This window comes from Bos taurus, chromosome 3, assembly GCF_002263795.3.
Source record: "Bos taurus isolate L1 Dominette 01449 registration number 42190680 breed Hereford chromosome 3, ARS-UCD2.0, whole genome shotgun sequence".
In the NCBI taxonomy this organism is placed as follows: Eukaryota; Metazoa; Chordata; class Mammalia; order Artiodactyla; family Bovidae; genus Bos; species Bos taurus.
The window spans coordinates 16,342,805-16,360,697 of NC_037330.1; the positions used below are offsets into that span (position 1 = coordinate 16,342,805).

The 17,893-nt window shown below is 40.3% G+C and overlaps 2 protein-coding genes across 21 annotated transcripts in view; both read left to right on the forward strand.

Annotated features, from left to right (window-relative positions):
* The window catches only part of TPM3 (tropomyosin 3), a 27,414-nt gene extending 24,173 nt beyond the window's left edge, over positions 1-3,241 (forward strand). For 9 of the 13 annotated variants that reach the window (XM_015462042.3, XM_005203629.5, XM_005203630.5 and 6 more), the window contains one exon: positions 1,882-3,241. In XM_015462042.3, coding sequence (XP_015317528.1) covers positions 1,882-1,885 — 4 coding nt within the window. In that variant the 3' untranslated portion in view covers positions 1,886-3,241. Of the gene's footprint in view, positions 1-318 lie in introns of all 13 variants that reach the window. The other 4 variants (XM_024985458.2, XM_005203634.5, XM_005203642.4 and 1 more) reach the window with 2 other exon arrangements.
* The window catches only part of NUP210L (nucleoporin 210 like), a 102,917-nt gene continuing 86,987 nt past the window's right edge, over positions 1,964-17,893 (forward strand). For all 8 annotated transcript variants that reach the window (XM_059884976.1, XM_002686017.6, XM_059884977.1 and 5 more), the window contains exons 1-7: positions 1,964-4,515; positions 6,026-6,162; positions 12,196-12,327; positions 13,218-13,311; positions 13,834-13,984; positions 16,280-16,412; positions 17,340-17,498. In XM_059884976.1, the coding sequence (XP_059740959.1) occupies positions 4,319-4,515; positions 6,026-6,162; positions 12,196-12,327; positions 13,218-13,311; positions 13,834-13,984; positions 16,280-16,412; positions 17,340-17,498 (1,003 nt within the window). In that variant the 5' untranslated portion in view covers positions 1,964-4,318. The remainder of the gene's footprint in view (positions 4,516-6,025; positions 6,163-12,195; positions 12,328-13,217; positions 13,312-13,833; positions 13,985-16,279; positions 16,413-17,339; positions 17,499-17,893) is intronic.

Genomic DNA, 17,893 nt, shown 5'->3' on the forward strand with positions numbered 1-17,893 from the left:
TTCTTTTGCTGTGTTTCACTTGTCTCAGTTTCTTAACCCAGGGAATAAATACTGTGAAGGAGATATTTTTCTCCCTCAAAATGTCATCCTTTCAGCTTGTTAGCCTGCATTTTTTATTTTATTCCTCTGTTGGTCTTTTCACCAACTGACTGAATCCTCCTTGCATCCATCCAGCCTTACAGATGCATGTTATATATACCAGGTAGTTGAAAGTCTCAAGATTTACTTCTGGTACTCTACTAATTTTCCCTTTTTCTCTTTCTCCTCCTCTTTTTCCTCTCCTTCTCTTGTTTTCTCTCCTCTCCATTGCTGCTGCAGAGCGTCTCTACAGCCAACTTGAGCGAAACCGCCTGCTTTCTAATGAGCTGAAGCTAACGCTGCATGATCTATGTGACTGATGGGCAGGGCTCACTGATGCCCATTAAACCGAGCTTACGGCTCACGCCACTGACCTGGACCCCAGCAAAAAGCTGATTGTCTTTTTAAAGTTATTATTTTGCCCTAAGCAAGTTGCTTTTTAATTGGAACAGTTAGAATAGTGTTGTCTTCCTTACTGCACTGTAAAGTGGGAACAGTTAAAATTAATACTGCCTTTCTACGCTTTTCAAGAGATTGTGGGTGATGAAGGGAGGGACCTGAGAGATTATAATGAGGAAATCTGGGAGAGTTTTCTGTTTTCCACCCGTATTTGCTGCTCTTTCACTTGTGCACTGACTGTAGGATATGTTGCTTGCATGAATGTTTTCTAACAATAAAAGGACTGACTTGACAAGATGTTGTAACTGCTTCATCTGCAGGCCCGGGGATGGGCCCTTCTGACTGGGTAGAAAAAAAGACAAGGGAAAGAAAGGGGTGTGGGACATGAACAGGTCAGTGTTGCCATTCGCTTCCTTGAGTTGAAGAGCATTTTCCCTACCTCCCTAGAGCAGAGAGTGGTTTGCTTGCTGGGCAGCTTTGATTCTCCTTGATGTTCAGCAGCTGGTTTTCTTCATGATGTTTTCCCCATTTTTCCTCGTGCTTCTTTTTCCTGGTATAATGTTTAATTGTAAGTAACTGTGTCACAGGCTAGTTCCTGAAGAATAACTCTGTGAAAGTCTCAATTGATGTTTTGCTTACAAGGATATGTTTTGCAGTATTCTTTTTTTGTTTTTAATTTGGGTGCATCAAATCTTAGTTGTGGCATGTGGAATCTTCAATCTTAGTTGCAGCATGCAGGATTTAGTTCCCTGACCAGGAAGCAAACCTGGGCTCCCTTCCCTGCATTGGGAGCTCAGAGTCTTAGCCACTAGACCAACAGGGAAGTCCCTGTTTTGTTGTATTCATGACTTTGTTTTCTTTCTAGATTCTCTGACTTAGCTATGGGGGTTCTTTTATTTATCCCACTAGTCATTCCTCTCCTCTCTATTTGTTGAGGAAAACCTGTAGTGCATGGGGATCCTATTGTACTCAAATTTTCAAGTTGAGATTCTGCTGTTTCTACTGGTAGAAACATGCCCATCCTTGTTCTCAATGTGTCAGACTCCAGCAGGCTATTTGGAGTAGGTGTTATCCTGTGGGCAAAGACTTAGAAGAGTGGATGGCTGATGTTTAACTTAAGGCCACCTCCTTCAGTGACTGAAAACTGAAAGCCTCAGTTGGGGTGTGGGGAGGAGAGGAAATGATAAGGTCCCCAGCTCCCTCCCCTAGAAGTCCAGCAACACGTGTAACTTCCGTAGGCAAGTCTGAGGCCCTGAAAAACCGCGTGATGCAATAGCTCACTTCTGTGGCTGAGACGGCAGCTGCTTTATTAGTCTGCAGCTTCCCTGCAACAGGAGCAATTCTCAGAATGGGTAGACCTTGAAATTTACTTCTTTTATAACATCTCTCCTTTACCCCCATTAGATAAACTGAAATGCACCAAAGAGGAGCACCTCTGTACACAAAGGATGCTGGACCAGACTCTGCTTGACCTGAATGAGATGTAGAGCACCCCAGCCCCGCCCTGCCGCTGCTCCTCCCTCTCACCCCGACTCCGCTGGGGCCAGCCTGCCCGAAGCTGACCTTTAAACTGAGGGCTGATCTTTAACTGGAAGGCTGCTTTCTCCTTTCGCCACCTCTCCCACCCCCTACTCCTGTGTCCTTTTCGCCAAACTGTCTCTGCCTCTCCCCAGAGATTCCAGTTGGGCTAGAGGCTGAGCACCTTTGGGAACAACGTTTAAGGGAATGTGAGCACAATGCAAAGTGTCTTTAAAAGCATGTTGTGATGTACACATTTTGTAATTACCTTTTTTGTTGTTGATGTAACAACCATTTGTAAAAAAACATTCCAGATAATTCCGTAGTTCTGAAGCAGCAGTCTAATCCCTTTCTCACTTTTGGAAGGTAACATTTCAGCTTAATGCATATTGCCTTCTCCAGAGAGAAAGGGAAAAGGTTTGGGCCTGCCTTACTGAGAGCCTAGCAGTCCAGAGAAAGGCTCCATTTGGGGAAACCTCATTGCCCTGTAAAAAGTACCTGCCAAACCAGAAAGATGATTCCAGGAGGAGTTAGCCAAAAAAAAAAAAAAAAAGTGCTGTTCAGGTTTTCAGCTTTACAGTATCTTTGGACAACCTTTTTTTTTTCTTTTTTCATCAGAAGTGACCAAACAATTAAGATGGTGAAACCTCTGAGACCAAATCCTTGTCCTAGCTCTACCCTGTTCCCAACTGCTCACAGAATGGATCATGTGCCCCTTATGTTGAAGTGACCACTTATTTGCTCTCCTGCCTCCTTGAAAGAAAGGAAAGAAAATTATGTTTTGCCACTGATTTAGCCATATGAAACTCATCTCATCACCGTTTTCTGGGTCTGAAGCTGCTGTCTCTAAAAGTGCCATCTCATTGTGCTTTGTATCGGTTAGTGCTGGAGAAATCTTGAAAAGCATATGTACAAAACTTTAAAAATTTATATTATTTTGGAACTTTGCTTCTTTGGGGTTGAGGCACACTGGTCACCCCTCTGCCTGTAAGAGCTCTCTACAGTCTATGGGCTAGCAGTGTGCTGATCTTTTAAAGTTTCTTTCCCTACCCAATCCCCCTTTTTTGATGAGGTTTCAGTGAGGTCTGTTAGGTGTGCATCCTGCAGCTTAATTGGCTTAAAATGTTCTCTCCTTTGGTGTCTCTTTGGGGACCAACTGGGAGAAAAAAAAAAAACCAATAGTGTAACCGTTTTGATACTGAAAATTGATAAATGTCTTTTTGAAATAAAGAACCAGTCCCTCCAACCTTCAGAAGTACTTGCTTTTATTTCCCAGTCCAAATGCGCTTTCTCCACAGGAGCTAAGTTTGGGTAAAGATAGATCTTTGTGGGTGGCAGCAGTAGGATTTGACGCAGCACACACGCTTTGGAAGTGGTCCAAACTGGGGTCAAAACTCAGCTCTAGATCTCTAGTTGTGTGTTCTTATGTCAACCATTTAGTTTCATTATCTGTAAAATAAAGATAATATGTATTTTTAGGTAAATGTAAAGATTAGAAATAACATTTATGTGTCAGACGTTTTTAATCTGACACTGGCATCATCAGGGTCAGCTATGTATTTCCTTTACAGTCATGCTTATTCTTTCTCATAAATCCCAGATTTATTGGACTCTGCTCACTAAACAACTGCAATAATATGACACTGATTACATACTCCTATATATGTGTGGTTTTAGTAAACTGTCCTGAGACAGCCTTTGAGCTAATACTTTGTTAGATATTTGGAGAAAACAAGTTAATTTAACAAGAGGTCCTCTCAGAGTATTTGCTTACAGACAGGTTGTGTGAGTGGATAACTTTCAAAGCTGCCTTTGAGACGCCAGTGCCTGGCATTTCCTGCACTCTGGCCTTGAGGCTGGACATGAATCTGACTTATTAGTAAAAATGACACAGCTTCCTTGACAAAGTCCAGCTGTTTATATCAGAGACTGGAACAATTTTTTCCATTTATATGCACGGGCCAATGCTGACGGGAAATTATTGCCCCCCAAAAAAGTTGGTGGGGGGTTGCTCTAGGAGTCAAACCCATAGTAGGCAACAGAAGGAGAAATTTAACTGGGAGAGATTTTTCAGGTTTTTCTGCTTGTTCTTTACTATTAAAAAGGCCTGCCACCCAATATTTAAGAAGGTAGCCCTTTAAGTGGGTAGCTAGCTGGGTTTCTGCCTTAAAGTTAACATAACGGCTTGTTGGAGCCCTTCCTAAAAACATTCCCATAATTCCAAGCGGTACGGCCGCCTGTTGACGTCACGCCTGCGGATTGGCTGATATTGGAGCTGAGGGCACGGCTGTAGTTAAGCGAGGAGACGGAGTTGAAGGGCGCCATGACTGCAGTTGGGTCGCCAAATCCCCGAGGCTTCGGGCTGTTCTGCGTGACTCTACAGGGCCTCCTGTTTCTGCTTCTCGTTTTGCTTGGAACCCTGGCCAACAAACTTAATGTACCACAGGTGTTGCTACCCTTTGGCCGGGAGCCAGGCCGGGTTCCTTTCCTGCTGGAGGCTCAGCGGGGCTGCTACACTTGGTGAGGCGTGGCGGGATCACGGAGAGTATGCACCCCCACGCCACCCAGGAAGAATGGGAAGGGTTCATTGAACGGAAGACGCCACCGGAATACTGTGTGGTCACTAATCCTGAAGAGCCTTGCCTGTAGGGATCAGGGGTGGGAAGTCAGCAGGAATGGAGGGCCAGCCCTTCTAATACGGCCTGCCCTCATGTGGGATGTTTTCAGCTTATGTGTGGGTCCTTTTATGAGCAGTTAACGTGTGAGATTGGCTTTCTCATAGTATGTGTTGGGAGGGGTAGTCACTATGTGAACAGCTGTCAGGGTATAAGGAAACCCTGTGTTGGTGGCCTCAGACAACCATGGCTACCCACCGCAAAGAACTTTCAGTGTTAAGAGCTAGGACGAGGAGTTCCCAAAGTCTGAGGAAATTTATTGAGGGGCTAGAGAGGCTTAGGATGTGCGAGTTCGCTGCAAACTAAAGTGAGGTTTTAAGTGTAAAAACACTTAACTATTATATACATAACTAAGCACTTTGCATGTGTTAACTCATTCCGTTTTTACAGTCTTATCAATTAAGCGCTATTTTTTCCATTTTACAGGTGAGTGAATTGAGGCATAGATAATATGAAGTATAAACTTGTGTGAGAAGGTGTATTTTAGGTGGAGATAAGATTTGCCTGTCACATATTAATATGTTTCCTCCCTCATATGAGAGTACTCTCTTGAAGTGTACACTCAAGTTTGGGGTAATCAACTCTGGTGGGAATGACTTTCTGACTGAGGCTGAAAAGACATGATTCTCTGGCGTGAGAGAACCCAACCATAGGTTGTATGGTTTCCTAAGGGTAAGGGAACCTAGCTCAAGTGGGCTCCACAGTATCAGAGGGCTCATCCTAATTGGAGATTTCCCTTTACCATCACTGAAGAGAAGCACCAAGTTTTCTCCAGTGTAAGAAGTTCATCTCCCATTTTATGAGGCTGTATAAGGAAATCAGGCTTACACAGTGATCCATTGTGACATATCTCCTGACTGAGGATGATGGAAGGCGTCAATCTAGGATTGAAGGAATCAATCAATTCCTTCTATCCATCCAAAAATATTAATGATTTTTTAAACTGTATTTTGAGTTGGACTCATGCCTCATAATTTTAGCAAGATTTCCACCTTAGATAGCAACAGTCCAATTTCTAGGATTGGAGGAAATTCATTCCTCAGAGTTTGAGAAGCCAGGTCTCTCATTGTTGGAAACACAGCATCAATCCTATTTTTACATACTGAGGGAAGATTGTGACACTTTAAATACTGAGGAAGGAATGTAACTTGGCACAAGGGATCACTGGAAAATGTTCTCATCAGTCTCTTCCACTTAAATCTTACCTCTTTAAGCAATGTTTCTATTTTAAAGAAAAACCTATAAATACACCTGGTAGTATGTAACATGGAAAAACTATAGGAACCTATATTCCACCAAAAGTTAATTTTAACCCACATTCGTATTTCATACTCTTAAGTGTTTTATCCTGGCAGGCATTCCACCCATCATGATGCAGTAACTGTTGAACCTTTATATGAAAATGGCACCTTATGTTCTCAAAAAGCTGTGCTCATTGCTGAATCTACCCAACCAATACGCCTCAGCAGTGTTATTCTTGCTCGAGAGATAGGTATGTTGAGACAAAACACACTATGTAACTGTTCCCCTGGAGTAGAAAAATCTGATGTCTTTTGTAGATGGTTAACACAGACAGTGTTGGCTTCAAATGCCCCTTAAGGTAGAAAAAAGGATTCCTGCAATATAAACCTTAATTGTGGCATCCTAGCCTGTAACTTTTTAAATTTTTTTATTTTTGAACATCCAGCCCTTGGCAATGTGCCTGACACAGAGCAGAAACTCTGGTTGGTTGAATCAGTGGAGAAGGGAAGGACCTATTTATCAGAACTAGCTTGGTTGTTACGTTCTGAGGTTGGTCTTGAGTGAGGCAAAAGGCAGAATAAAGACTAGTACTTCTCAGGCTTCCCTGGTGGTCCAGTGGTTAAGAATCTGCCTGCCAGTGCAGGAGACACAGGTTCAATTCCTGGTCAGGGAAGATCCCATGTGCCGTAGGCAACTAAGCCCACATGACATAACTATTGAAGTCCGAACACTCTAGACCTCATGCTTTGCAACAAGAGAAGCCACCACAAGGAGAAGCCTGAGCACCACAACTCGAGAGTAGTCCCCGCTCACTGCAACTAGACAAACAAAGCCCGTGTGCAGTAACAGAGACCAAGTGAAGCCAATAAATAAATAAAATAAAAAACTAGTACTTCTCAAGTACTAGTGCCATCTATGAATCTGCATCTTCATCACCTGGGAGCTTGTTAGAAGTGTAAATTCTCAGGCCCCACCTGATGTGCTGTATCAGAATCTCTGGAATGAGTCAGGGGATCTGTGGTTTTAATTTATGGCTTCAGTGGGTCTTAGTTGCTATGCCAGGGCATTCTCTAGTTGGAGTGAGTGGTGGCTGCTATTTGTTGTGGTGCTTGGGTTTGCCATTGCAGTGGCTTCTCCTTGGGGAGCATGGGTACAAGGTGCGCTGCTGCTGCTGCTGCTGCTGCTAAGTCGATTCAGTCGTGTCTGACTCTGTTTGACCCCACAGACGGCAGCCCACCAGGCCCCACCGTCCCTGGGATTCTTCAGGCAGGAACACTGGAGTGGGTTGCCATTTCCTTCTCCAGTGCATGAAAGTGAAAAAGTGAAGTCGCTTAGTCGTATCCGACTCCTAGCGACCCCACGGACTGCAGCCTACCAGGCTCCTCCGTCCATGGGAGTTTCCAGGCAAGAGTACTGGAGTGGGGTGCCATTGCCTTCTCCATCTAAGGTGCGCAGGCTTCAGTTATTGCAGCACTCGATCTCAGTAGTAGTTGTGCACAGGCTTAGCTGCTCCATGGCATATGGGATCTTCCCAGACCAGGAATCAAACCTGTGTTCCCTGCTTTGGCAGGCAGATTCTTAACCACTGAGTCACCAAGGAAGTCCCAGGGATCTGTGTTTTTAACAAGCTCTCCAGATGATTCTCATACATACCGAAATTTGGGAAGCACATGCTAGTCTATTTTAGACCAGAGCAGCTTAAGAATTGCTATTTGTGTCCCTGAGTTTCTGGCATTTGGTATTTTCATATTGATAGGTCAGAAATATCTGCATGGCTCTTAAATATTTTGATAAATTATATATCTATACTGTATTATTAAAAATAAATTTAAGATGTTTGGTATACCATATTTCATATAATTGAAGATGCCGTCTATTTTAACTATTTTTAATGTACTACTAAGAACAACGTTCAGAGAAGGCAGTGGCACCCCACTCCAGTACTCTTGCCTGAAAAATCCCATGGACGGAGGCACCTGGAAGGCTGAAGTCCGTGGGGTCGCTGAGAGTCGGACACGACTGAAGAACTTCACTTTCACTTTTCACTTTCTTGCATTGGAGAAGGAAATGGCAACCCACTCCAGTGTTCTTGCCTGGAGAATCCCAGGGATGGGGGAGCCTGGTGGGCTGCCGTCTATGGGGTCGCACAGAGACGGACACAACTGAAGTGACTTAGCAGCAGCAGCAAGAACAACATTGCCAACTAAACTGCTTTTCTTCACTTAGAATTTTTGCTTTATACCTATTGAAGGGCTCTTTTTGACTTAGATGGTTATTTTTATTGTATATCACTCTCAAGCCTAATAAAAAGGAAATAAAATTAACTGGTTAAAATATTCCTAAGAAAAATTTAACATTTTTGCTTCACCTGAATCACTTTTTGATTGGGAATCATCAATGTCTGTGTTTATCCCCACAACATCTTCCTTTGTACCATTGAGACTGTTAGTGATGTTGCATTTCTTAAAAGAATTAAACCAAAACCACCTACAAGGTATTAGTATTGGACTCATTAGTTGGCTTTACAATTTATAAAGCTGACCTGTTTTGTCTCCAGCTTTGAGAAGGTTTCTAGCACATCTGAGTCGCCATCTTTCCCACTCTGTGTCCTTAACTGTTTGGTTCCAAGGGGAAAGAGTGCTCCACCACTGTTCACCATGTTTTATTCCAACTACTAATACCCATTCTGCAAGTTTGATGTTGGCCCTTTTAAAGTTCTCACAAGTGCAGTAAATGATAACTATGCTATGACTCCTGGTGGTTGACAGTTCTAAGATGTCATCAGTCATAAGATAAAACCCTAATTTCAGAGATGTTGAAATGTCAGAAAAATGAGTGTCTTGGAGTTGATGAAATATGAGATTTCAAAGATGAGAATCTTTGAGGACTGTGTCATGCAGGGCAGCTACAGTGTATAGAGAAGGATACAAAGATGAGAAAAGTGTTGCTTTGGTCACATATGCTCTTTTTAATGTAATTACTGTTTTCAAATTTTATTTATTTTTGGTTGCACTGGGTCTTTGTTGCTGTGAGTGGGCTTTCTCCAGTTGTGGCGAGAGGGGGCTACTCTTCATTGTGGTGCACAGGCTTCTCATTGCTATAGCTTCTCTTGTTGCAGACCATAGGCTCTAGGTGCATGGGCTCAGCAGTTGGGGCTCACAAGCTCTAGAGCATGGGCTCAGTAGTTGTGGCTCACGGAATATTCTTGAACCAGATATCGAACCCCTGCCCCTTGCAGCAGGCAGATTCTTATCTGTACCATCAGGGAAGTCATGCAATTACTCTTAGCTACATGAATTCATTCTGATGTTGAAAGAGCACACAGTTGCTTGGAGAAATGTCAAATCTGGCTCTCAGCTTGGTTTCATCTGACTTGTGAATATTCCAAAATTATCTTTCAAATCAGCTTTCACAATTTTGCTATTAAAACAATTGTGTACATAGATGATGGAGATTCCCAGTAATGAATGGCAGTCTTAGTGTTCTACAAGATGCATTCTTATCTTAATGGAAACTGGCACTCTGAAATGGGAAGGGACATTTTGAAAGGGAAGAGCATGCCTTAAGAGAAACTCTTCATTTGTTTGACAGATATTGAATTACCTACTAACCATAAGGTATCTGTAAAGGTTAAAAGATTTAAGCACTCCATTGGTGTTTAGGTGCTTGGGATTTTGTTTATGATGTTTTTGGTGATAGTCTAATAGAGAAAATGAGTGGCTATGACAGAGTTTAGCCACTAGCTACTAGGGAATTCCCTAGTAGCTCAAACAGGAAAGAATCTGCCTGCAGTGTGGGAGACCTGGATTCAATCCCTGGATTGGGAAGATCCCTAAAGAAGGGCATGGCAACCCACTCCAGTATTCTTGCTTGGAGAATTCCATAGACAGAGGAGCCTGGTGGGCTACATGGGGTCGAAAAGAGTTGGACATGACCGAGTGACTTTCACTACTACTCAACTGTGACAGAGATGGATAATGGTGAGAGACGAGGTGGGCATATTCTATTTGGTAAGAGTGTTAGATTTATTTTGATTTTTTGTTTTGTTTTGTTCTGACTAGATGTTACCTCTCTTTGATAAAATATTTAAAGAATATGAAAGGTTATATGTGAAAGTAGTGAAAGTGTTAGTCATTCAATCATGTCCTATACTTTGTGACCCCATTGTAGCCCATCAGGCTCTTCTGTCCATAGAATTCTCCAGGCAAGAATACTGGAGTGGGCAGCCATTCCCTTCCAGGGGATCTTTCTGACCCTGGGATCAACCAGGGGTAATCTCCTGCATTACTGGCAGATTCTTTATTGTCTGAGCCACCAGGGAAACCCGAAAAGGTTATATAATGAAAAGTAAATCTCTAATCTCATTTCTCCAAGAGACAACCACTTTTCTGTATCATTCCAGATGTAGTCTATGAATATATGAAAATGCATTTTTGTAGTGGGATATCTAGATTTTCAACCTTAGGTACAGGACAGGTAGAGGAGTTTGGAGATGAAGGCATAAATTTTAGGTATAAAAGTTCACGTGAAGGGTGAAGAAAGGGTTTAGACAGCTGAGTGATTTCGGTGGAGAGAATAGAATGGAATGATCAGTACATTTTGCACTGTGCTCAGCATGTGGTTATTGTTCAGCAAATACTTTAAAAAATTTTTTAATTTATTTATATTTCAGCTGCACTGAATCATTGTTTCTGTGCACAGACTTTCTCTAGTTGTGGCAAGCAGGGGCTACTCTTTGTTGTAGTGAAAGAGTTTCTCACTGTGGTGGCTTCTCTTGTTGCAGAGCAGAGACTTTAGGCACATGGACTTCAGTAGTTGTAGTGTGTGGTCTTGGTTGCTTCTCGGCATGTGGAATCTTCCTGGACTAGGGATCGAACCTCTGTTCCCTGCATTGGCCAGCAGATTCTTACCTACTGTACCACCAGGGAAGTCCCAAAATATTTTTTAATAATTTTTAAAAATTTAATTTATTTTTTGGTTGCATTGGGTCTTCACTGCTGCTCACAGGCTTTCTCTATTGTAGTGAGCTGGGGCTGCTCTTTGTTGCGGTGCATGGGCTTCTCATTATAGTGGCTTCTCTTGTCGTGGAGCACAGGCTCTAGGTGAGTGGGTTTTAGTAGTTGTGGCACGCAGAGTTAGTTTCTCCGAGGCATGTGGAATTTTCCTGGATCGGGGATTGAAACCGTGTCCCCTGGGTTGGCAGGCAGATTCCTATTCACTGTGCCACCAGGGAAGTCCCCAAAATAATTTTTATTTCACCCTTATTTCATCTTTATGGAAATAAGTCTACTTTCTGTACTGTTTCAATTTGTGTTTCTGAAGTTAATCATGACTATATTGGGCTTCTCTGGTGGCTCAGATGGTACAGAATCTGCCTGCAATGCAGGAGAACTGGGTTTGATTCCTGGGTCAGGAAGACCCCCCCGGAGAAGGGAATGGCAACCCACTCCAGTATTCTTGCCTGGAGAATTCAATGGACAGAGGATCCTGGCAGGCTGCAGTCTACAGTGTTGCAAAGAGTTGGGCACAACTGAGCAACGAACATATTGAGTGGAACCCTAGTTGGGTCTAATATGTGATTCTCAGGCTAAAAATCTCATGGTCCAGGAAAAAAAAATTGAAAGAAATGAAGTGAGAAATTTATTGGCAGACAGGAATGGCATATGGTTGCCACCCTCTTACTTTCCTAAATAAACACATTTAAAAAAATATACTCTTAAAATTTCATAAAAGGAAAAGCATTCTAACACTTCAAAAGTAATATTGAATATATATTCCTTTAAAGTGAAAGTGAAGTCGCTCAGTCGTGTCTTTGCGACCCCATGGACTGTAGCCTACCAGGCTCCTCTGTCCATGGGATTTTCAGGCAATAGTACTGGAGTGGATTGCCATTTCCTTCTCCAGGGGATCTTCCTGACCCAGGGATCGAACCCGGGACTCCCACATTGTAGACAGACACTTTACTGTCTGAGCCACCAGGGAAGTCCCAGGGAATATATAAAGTGAATATATTTAATTTTATTATGTTTTAAAATTCTCATTTTTTGATGGGTGAATAAAAACATTATTATAGATCAGTGTCTGGGAATCACTGCTCTAGTGTCTATTCTTGTAAACAGATGCTCTTATATATTTTGTTGCTATGCTGTTTTCTTCCACAGGTTGAAAGGAACTATTATGCCTTTCTTTTTCTTAATATTTAGAATAAGCTCCTCAGTATATGAAACATTTAATAGATTCATGACCTGTTGAATTAAATTCTCAGTTTTTGGGTTCGTTTTAGTGACTGACCATGAACTGCGGTGTGATGTTAAGGTTGATGTGATAAACAGCATTGAAATTATATCTCGAACTCGGGAACTCTATGTAGATGATTCACCACTGGAACTGATGGTGAGGGCATTGGATGCTGAAGGTAACGAATGCCAGAGGATTCAACAAAATTACCTAAAATGAACACTTTTGTGTTTAGTTTTTGGAAACAGAAATTTGAGAGAGAAAAGTAGGTTGGAAATAATGTTTATTTTCTCATATGAAGTTCATGTGCAAGAAGAATTAACAATTCTGAGTGTGGTTTGATGTATTAACTACAGACTTTCATTAAAATTTCCTAGTTCAGAATCCAAATTCTGCTACTGGGCTTCTGCTAATGGTCCCAACAATTAAGAACATTTTTGGAGGGGAAAAAAAAAAGTACATTTTGGAATTTATTATTATCTCTGTTTTGATCAGTCTACTTTCTGTAGGCCAAGAGAATTAAATGTAAACCTGTGAAAATTTTATAATTTTATCTTTCCTAAGACTGATTTTACATTGTTTTTCACATACTACACTTGTGTAATATGTAAAAAAAACCACTTTAATGCATTGCTTCTTTCTTTGTAAGCTAGTGAAGAGCAATTTTTAAAATGTGAGAAATGAACATATTAGTAATATTCAAATCTAGTTTTTATAAAAATTTTTATTAGAGGGACCAGGATTTAGGGATGACTGTCAACCCTGAGATAGATTATAAGGTGGCCTTTTTATGTTGAAAGGAACAGAAATAGTGCCATAATTTTGTCAACCAGCAGTTAACCAGCTTGAGTCATTTTCACTTTCAGAAAGCTTATACAGCAACCGTACTTACTCTGTGTAGGGGTCTTCCTGGTAGATGTGTTTTAATTCATTAATGATAGTGCATCTATTTGTTAATGAAAGAGGCTTAAAAATAATTTTCTAGTTAAATTTCCCTTGCTTATTAAAGATACCTGAATCTTTTTGAACATGTGATTTTGTCTTATCTGCTTTTGCCTTGCTTTACAGGAAATACTTTTAGTAGTTTGGCAGGGATGGTGTTTGAGTGGAGCATTGCCCGGGATAATGAATCAGCAATAGAAGAACTGTCTAGCAAAATTAGGTAACCTTGAAACCAAACCTAACTATGTGACTTTGAAGGAGACATCTGCCTTTGGGTAGCACACTGAACAGTAGTCATTTGTGTGGGTTTTGATCATTTTTCTATCTGGAACTATTTGGAACAAGTAAATTTACCACGGGAAAATATGGCATGGCTGTAGGTACCTTGATGATGGCTTAATTTGAGTCACTGCAGAGGAGTTCATGAAATCAGAACTGTACAATTATTTGTCATATCTTCTGACACTTTTGTTTTTCAAGCTATCAACACTCACTGAAATACAGTGAGTGGATATTAGTATGAAATTTTCTCTTCAATGCCCAGCAATAGCTCTCAGACAATCTGGGTTTTAGTCCTACAACAGTTTTAGCCAGAAGCATATTAAGTACTTCTCTTTTATCTGGTCATTGTGGAAATTTTAAACTTTTGACACTATACAGACATTGAAGAGACTATGTTTAAAGTCTCTCAGAGCCTTATGGAAGAAGAATAATTTACTAGAAACAAAGTTTATCTCTTTAGGATTTTGAGATACTCTGAAGCAGAATATTCTCCCCCTGCATATATAGCTGAGATGGAAAAAGAAGAGAAACAGGGAGATATGATTTTGGTGTCTGGCATTAAAACTGGTGCTGCTATCGTAAAAGTTCGAATTTCTGAACCATTCTATAAGGTAAAAATTTAGTGCTATAGACATTAAGTCTTGCCTGTGGAATAGTTTCTTATGTTTGTCTATAATAGAAACCCTCTAACCTGATTGATTTAGGCCAATTGAAAAAGTTATTTGAAACGGATAAACATTTTTTGAAAACCTGTCTTCCTTAAACATGTTATTACCCAAGTACAATTACAAATGTTACTGGCATTTTCTCTTAAAACATAACTGCATTTTATTCACTAATCCTTTGATGTAGGTCCAAGACTTTTCTTTGTCTACGAATTCACTGGTCAAAAATATACATACTTATTCTTGCATAAATTAGTTTCTAGTTTCTTTTTCATTTTATTTTATGGTTGAGTGAAAAATTACACATGTGTGAAGCAATTTGAGTGCAGAATTCTAATATATTTTTCAAGGATTTTCCCCTAGTCTTTTATATTTCTCACCTACACCTAATTTGATAGCAGTACGTCTTAGCTATCCTTTAATTTCTTTTTTTATTTAATTTTTTTCTTAATTAAAAAAGTTTTTTTAAAATTTATCCTTAGCTTGCCTTTAACTATTTTTTTAAAAATTAATTTTAAAAAATTAATTAATTAATTTATTTGTGCGGTAGTTTGTACATTCTTTGGCATTGTCTCTCTTTGGGATTGGAAGGAAAGCTGACCTTTTCCTGTCCTGTGGCCACTGCTGACTTTTCCAAATTTGCTAGCATATTGAGTGCAGTACTTTCACAGCATCATCTTTTAGGATTTGAAATAGCTCAGCTGGAATTCCGTCACCTCCACTAGCTTTGTTTGTAGTGATGCTTCCTAAGTTCCACTTGACTTTGCATTCCAGAATTCTGGCTCTAGGTGAGTGATCACACCATCGTGGTTATCTGGGACATGAAGATCTGTTTTGTATAGTTCTGTGTATTCTTGCCACCTCTTCTTAATATCTTCTGCTTCTGTTAAGTCCATACCATTTCTGTCCTTTATTGTGCCCATCTTTGCATGAAATGTTCCCATGGTATCTCTCATTTTCTTGAAGCGATCTCTAGTCTTTCTATTGTTTTCCTCTATTTCTTTGCCTTGTTCACTTAGGAAGGCTTTCTTATCTCTCCTTGCTGTTCTTTGGAACTCTGCATCAGATAGGTATATCTTTTCTCTTCTCCTTTGCCTTTTGCTTCTCTTCTTTTCTCAGCTATTTGTAAGGTTGTCTCCTCAGACAACCATTTTGCCTTTTTGAATTTCTTTTCCTTGGGGATGGTTCTGATCACCACCTCCAGTACAATGTCACGAACCTCCGTCCATAGTTCCTCAGGCACTCTGTCTATCAGATCTAATCCTTTGAATCTATTTGTCACTTCCACTGTATACTTGTAAGGGATTTGATTTAGGTCATATCTGAATGGCCTAGTGGTTTTCCCTACTTTCTTCAATTTAAGTCTGAGTTTGGCAGTAAGGAGTTCATGATCTGAGCCACAGTCAGATCATTGTGTTTTGGCTGCGCTGGGGCTTTCTCTAGTTGCGGCGAGTGGGAGCTACTCTATAGTTGAGGTGCGCAGGCTTCTCATTGTGGTGGCTTCTTTTGTTGCAGAGCACAAGCTCTAGGGCATGGGTTCAGTAGTTGTGATGCACAGGCTTAGTCGCTCCGCAGCATGTGGGATCTTCCTCGACCACAGATTGAACCTGTGTCCACTGCATTGGCAGGCAGACTCTTAACCACTGGATCACCTTCAAAACATTTAAATTTTTTATAGAAAACAACTCTTTTCATATAATGCTTTTTTTAAATTAATTATTATTAAAGTTGAGAAAAACACATGTCTTTTGGCAAGCATTTAATTCAAGTGGCAGGAACATATATGTGGACATTCTAGAGAGCAGCCTGTTAACCTTGTATTGGGTAAGCCTTCACAAGAATTGATATGTTCAACAAGGGATACAGACTAACTTAATCTGGAAAGTCAGTTCACTGGAGGTTGGTTAAAAGAATTTCAGTGCAATACAGTTAGGTCTTACTTTTTCCCATTTTATCACACTTGCCTTTTTATTTACCTACCCTTCTCCTTTAGAAAGCTTGTTGTTTTCTATTTTTTGTTTGAGTGACTTAATAAGTGACTTAGAAAGCTGACACTGCATTAATATTCATGATCACTTTTTAAGGTTAACTGAAATTATGATCTGTGCTTAGGAAAGCATTTTTTTAATCTTGGCAAAATATTTTAGAAGAAATTTATAAAAGTGAACTTTAATAAGGAGGACAGCCTTGAGGATTTTGCCTGTGGAAACTTTCTGTTTTTTTTTTTTTTCCTTCTTTTAGAAAGTGGCAGCAGCATTGATACGTCTGCTTGTTTTGGAGAATATATTTCTTATACCATCCCAAGATATTTATCTCTTAGTAGGTGCATATATTAAATACCGAGTTGCAAAAATGGTTCAGGGAAGAATGACAGGTAAGTTGATTTAGCTTTTCCTAAGACTAACATTTCCCAAATCTTTTCTGCTAACAAGAGAAGCAGCTTCACATTATATGTGCAAAATACTTCTGTCTTAGATTTTTGTGATAAAAGTACAGTTGACCCTCAAACAACACGGGTCTGAACTATGCAGGCCCATTTATATGCAGATTTTTAAAAAATAAACACTACAGTACTACCTGATGTTTGGTTGGCTAAAAGCGTGCATGCAGAACTGGGGTTATAGAGGGTTGACTAATACGTGGATTTTCAACTGCGTGGGGAGGTCGATGCGTGGGGGTTGTGTCAGTGCCTCTAATCCCTGTACTGTTCAAAGATCAACTGTATTCTTTAATTGCTGTACTTGAGCTAATACTGGACTGAGGTAGCCCACATATCTTAAACAGACTAATGCTATAGTTCAACTACTACTTAGCTTCAGTGCCCATAAGCATCTGAATTGTCTATTAAAACAACCAAAAGTTTACTAACTTAGGACAAGGGAAGAAGCTTTACCTAATAGTTAATAGAAGGGGTTAATAGAAGGGGTTTGAATAATCTTTGTAAAAAAGCTGTTTATTGAGAAACTCTGTTATCTGAAAAATTTAATACCCTGCTGATCCCAAAAGTCCCACTCAGTTTATAAAGTGTACATTTGCTCCATTAACATTAGTCCTTTATTTACTTTCCTAGTGGAGATCCCTCCTCCTACTCTTAGTTTACTGAGTTTTAAGAATATAAGCAACAATAAACTCATATAGTAGTCCCCCTCAATTTCTATATATGTAGAAATTCGTTATAGTTGGGAGGAAATAAAGAGAAAAGCAGATTTTGCTCTTACTTTGACCTGCTTCTTCTTATAATCCAACAATATATTATTGTCTATTGCTTTCATTATGGTTATGTATCTTTCATGTCTTACAGAGGTGAAATTTCCCCTGGAACATTATACACTAGAATTGCAAGACCACAGAGTTTCATGTAATATTTCTGTTTCTGGGAAAGTGGCTTCACTGGATGAGAAAACAGCTATGGTGACTGCTGTCCAGCTGGGCCACACTAACCTTATCTTCGTCCACAAAAGTATCCTTTTCAAGTTTTCACTGCTAATCTATATTTCCTTGAGCAAGCTAGACATGTTCCTTGGTAAAATAACTGGTTAAGCATGATTATAACACTACTACATTTATTTTCCATAGGTTCTATCTTTTAAAAAGCACTATAAATTATTGTCACAGTTTCTAACAAAGGGTAGGTACAGAAGAATAGTTGGAATTTGGAATCTGTTGACTTCAGAACTTATGTGCAACATAATATAAATTGTAAATAGGCAGGGTTCCGTAGTGGCCCAGTACTAAATAATCTCCCTGCCAATGTAGAAGACACAGTTCAATACCTGATCTGGGAAGATCCCACATGCAGCTCAGCAACTAGGTCTGTGCACCACAGCTACTGAACCTATGCTCTAGAACCTGGGA